Here is a 3230-nt window from a genome sequence, read left to right as displayed (position 1 = left end):
GAGGAAGAAAGAGAAGAAATTAACATTTATATAAATAACTGTAATTGGCCTCCTTGCTGTTCCTTGAACCTGCCAGGCATATTCTCACCTCAGGGCCCTTGTATCTACTACTCCCTTTGCCTAGTAGTCCCTTCCCACCTAAATCCCCATGACTAGCTCCTTCTTCCCCTCTTTCAAATCTTTGCTCAAACAGCAACTTCTAGATGAGGCTTTCTTTGATCACTCTATCTTAAATTGCAAGAAGTCCTCCATGTATTCTTGAGTTATATCTCTGTAGCACTTATTATGACTTAAAACACTAAATATCTTTATTAGAGTACTAGCTATTCTCTTGAATAAAAGATTAATTCCATAAGAGCAATGATTTCCTTCAGTGCTATATTCCTAATGCATAGAATGTCTAGCACATAGTAAAAACTCAATGTATATTTGTTGAAAGAATGACTAGTAAAAAATTTTGTCAAAATTTTTCTATGTTCAGAATTTCTTAATATAGATTGTTTTAAATATGCAAAACTGCCAATTATCCAGGCATAGGAAAGATCATCTCTTGTTTTGAGATAACATAATTACTAATTTTTAGGCGTTAAAATAGTCCTTTTTCAAAATGATGGTTCTTGTAATTATTTTTTCTTAATGGCCTTATTTGCCAACAGGAGAAATGTTCAAATCTGTCAATGTCCTTTTTCTTTTTTTTTTGGAAATTTTACTGGTATATGAAATCTAAAATTCTGGGAATGACTCGCATATAGGATTAAAATAATTCATCAGAATGTCATTTCTTTACCTAGCTCAGCAGATCCATGGAAACCAATTCCACACTCTAAAAATCTTTTCTAGTCAAGACAGTCTCCTTACCATCTTCAAACCATCATGAATTTGATCCCCCTGGATGCTTCTTCTGAACTTTCCCCTCCCTTTATCCCTTCTTTAAACCTTTCCCATCCAAAGACTTCCCTTCCCTTAAGTATACTATTTAAAAGTCAGGAAGTCTTCCCTTACCACTTGAGCCTACCTTCATCCTTCTCTTACCTGAACAAGGTAGAGTTCATTCCAAAGATCGGTTTGGCCCAAGCCAACTATGTAGCAATCACTTTGGAGAGATTAAACAAAAGTAATTTCCAGTGTCTCAGTGCATTTTAAGAAAATCAGAATTTCCAAGATTGAGGCACAGGAGCCAATATATTTTAAAAGCCCTCCCAAATGATTCTGATTCATAGCCTGGCCTAGGAACAATTAATCTAAACTACAGAGTCTTTAATTAGTTGAAAATATTTTGATTATATTTAAGTAAACATTATTTTTGTGTGCCTTCCAGAATTTTTTAGAGAAAAAAAAAGAAGTCATAAAATAAAAATAATTTTTAACCATAATACATAATAGTCGCATGTTTATCTGAAGACTTCAAGTTAAACATCAAATGTGCATGTCCTATGTTAAAATATACATATGAAGACCTTAATTTTTAAACAAATCGTTTCAAATCCAACAGTAATTTTTGACACAGATATGCAGAAGCATTTGTGTAAACAGCACACTGGTATCATCATAGGAGGAAATCTATTGAAAAGAAATTAACAAAGTTTATTCAAATGGGCAGTAACCAAAATTCACTTAAAATAAAAGTTAACCTGTATTTAGTCTACTAACCTGTTTGTTATTCTCTGCCATGGAAAGCTGCAATGCCAAGAGCATGGAGTCTGCACCACATACAGTAGTTCTCTCAGAGTCACAAAGAGTATGCCAATTCCTTCTGAACTCTTTAATCATATCCAAAACAGACTTCTGATTAAACACAGCCATCCTCTTAAAGTAGGACAGAATGTAATGTTAAAAAGCTTTATTTTAATTGGAAATTAATATTTAACATATGTAAGCAAGCAGAGTTAGAGAAAAATAAGTAATGAATGAGAGGTCATTTCATATTTACTAAGATTACTTTTAATTAAATTTAGGAAAACAGAATAAAACAATTTCTTCCCAATCATATTTTCCTTTCCTTTAGTCTTCTTAAGCCAAATCATTTGAAACAACAAAATTCAACCTTCAATCTGAAAATTCATACAAAACAGATACACCAATTCCATGAACTTATAATTAAAGACAAAGACATAGCTAATTAAAGTTGTATTTAGAAATATTTGTTCTGAGATAGGTGGTAGTAACTGTGGTAGATTGGGGCAGCGTGACAAAGTCAATTTCTCCTCATCCTTATATTGTCCCAAAAGAGATGGTCCATTTTTCCACCCCTTTGAATCTGAGTTGGCCTTGTAACTTAACTTGGCCAACAGAAAGTGTCAAGAAGGACATCGTGGGAGTTCCAGGCCTAGAGCTGCTATTCATTGAAAATCCTGCTTACAAGGTTGGCACTTGGTTGGCATCTGGGAACTTAGATTTCAGGAGGGATTCCAGTAAGAGGGGCTCACTGTGCCTAAGTTGTTTGCACAAATAATACAGTTTATGCTGAACACATGCTTTTCTTCTCAGTCTGGAATTTTGGAATGAAGACAGAGGATGTCTACGTGTTCGGTCCCCAGCAAATATTCTGGGCACTGAATCTCTAAACAGTTTCCCTGGCACACAACATTTCACACGTTGTCACAACTCGTTGCTAAAGAAATTAAGCATGTCCTGTGTGACTCCACTAAGAGGAACTTTGGAAGCTTGTGCCGGTCTCCCCTAGACTTTTCCCCATGCGCTTGCTTCCTTTGCTTATTTTGCTTAGTATCTCTTTGCTGTTAGAAATTATAGCTGTGAGTACAACTATATGCTGAGTCCTCTAAGTTCTCTCAGAAAATCATCCAACCAGAAGGTGGTCTGGGAGGCCATCTGACATAAAACCTTGAGGCATTAGCTCTCACTCTCAGACTGCCATATGAAGACGTCCAAGCTAGCCTGCTGGAAAGGTCATATGAAGCAAAATCAAAGTGCCCCAACTGACAACCAATACCATTTCACAGACATGCCAGTGAGACTATCTTAAGACTAGCTAGCCCCAATCAACCTGCTAGATGAACTGCAGCCACATGAGCAATCCCAGGAAAAGACCAACAGAACCACCTACTTGAGTCCAGCCCAAACTGCTGGACTCAAGTAGGTGATCCACAGAATCATAAGCAAATATGTTGTTTTAACGCCACTAAGTTTTGGGGTGGTTTGTTAAACAGCAATAGATAACCAACACAATATCTAATTTAGGAAGTTTCTTGGTACCAAATACTTTTCAAAAG

The 3230-nt window shown here is 36.0% G+C and overlaps 1 protein-coding gene across 4 annotated transcripts in view; it reads right to left on the bottom strand.

Annotated features, from left to right (window-relative positions):
- The window catches only part of PARPBP (PARP1 binding protein), a 48151-nt gene that overhangs the window by 42265 nt on the left and 2656 nt on the right, over positions 1-3230 (bottom strand). For 3 of the 4 annotated variants that reach the window (XR_002779025.1, XM_011386829.2, XM_023527325.1), the window contains exon 2: positions 1651-1806. The exons of the other annotated variant lie outside the window; for it this stretch is intronic. Coding sequence is in view for 2 of the 3 variants with exons in the window: in XM_011386829.2 (XP_011385131.1) it covers positions 1651-1803 (153 nt within the window). In the remaining variant the exon portion in view is untranslated. The remainder of the gene's footprint in view (positions 1-1650; positions 1807-3230) is intronic. 4 annotated transcript variants of the gene reach the window in all.

Source organism: Pteropus vampyrus, unplaced genomic scaffold, assembly GCF_000151845.1.
Source record: "Pteropus vampyrus isolate Shadow unplaced genomic scaffold, Pvam_2.0 Scaffold16, whole genome shotgun sequence".
NCBI classification, from domain to species: Eukaryota; Metazoa; Chordata; class Mammalia; order Chiroptera; family Pteropodidae; genus Pteropus; species Pteropus vampyrus.
This window is presented reverse-complemented; position numbering and strand designations above follow the sequence as displayed.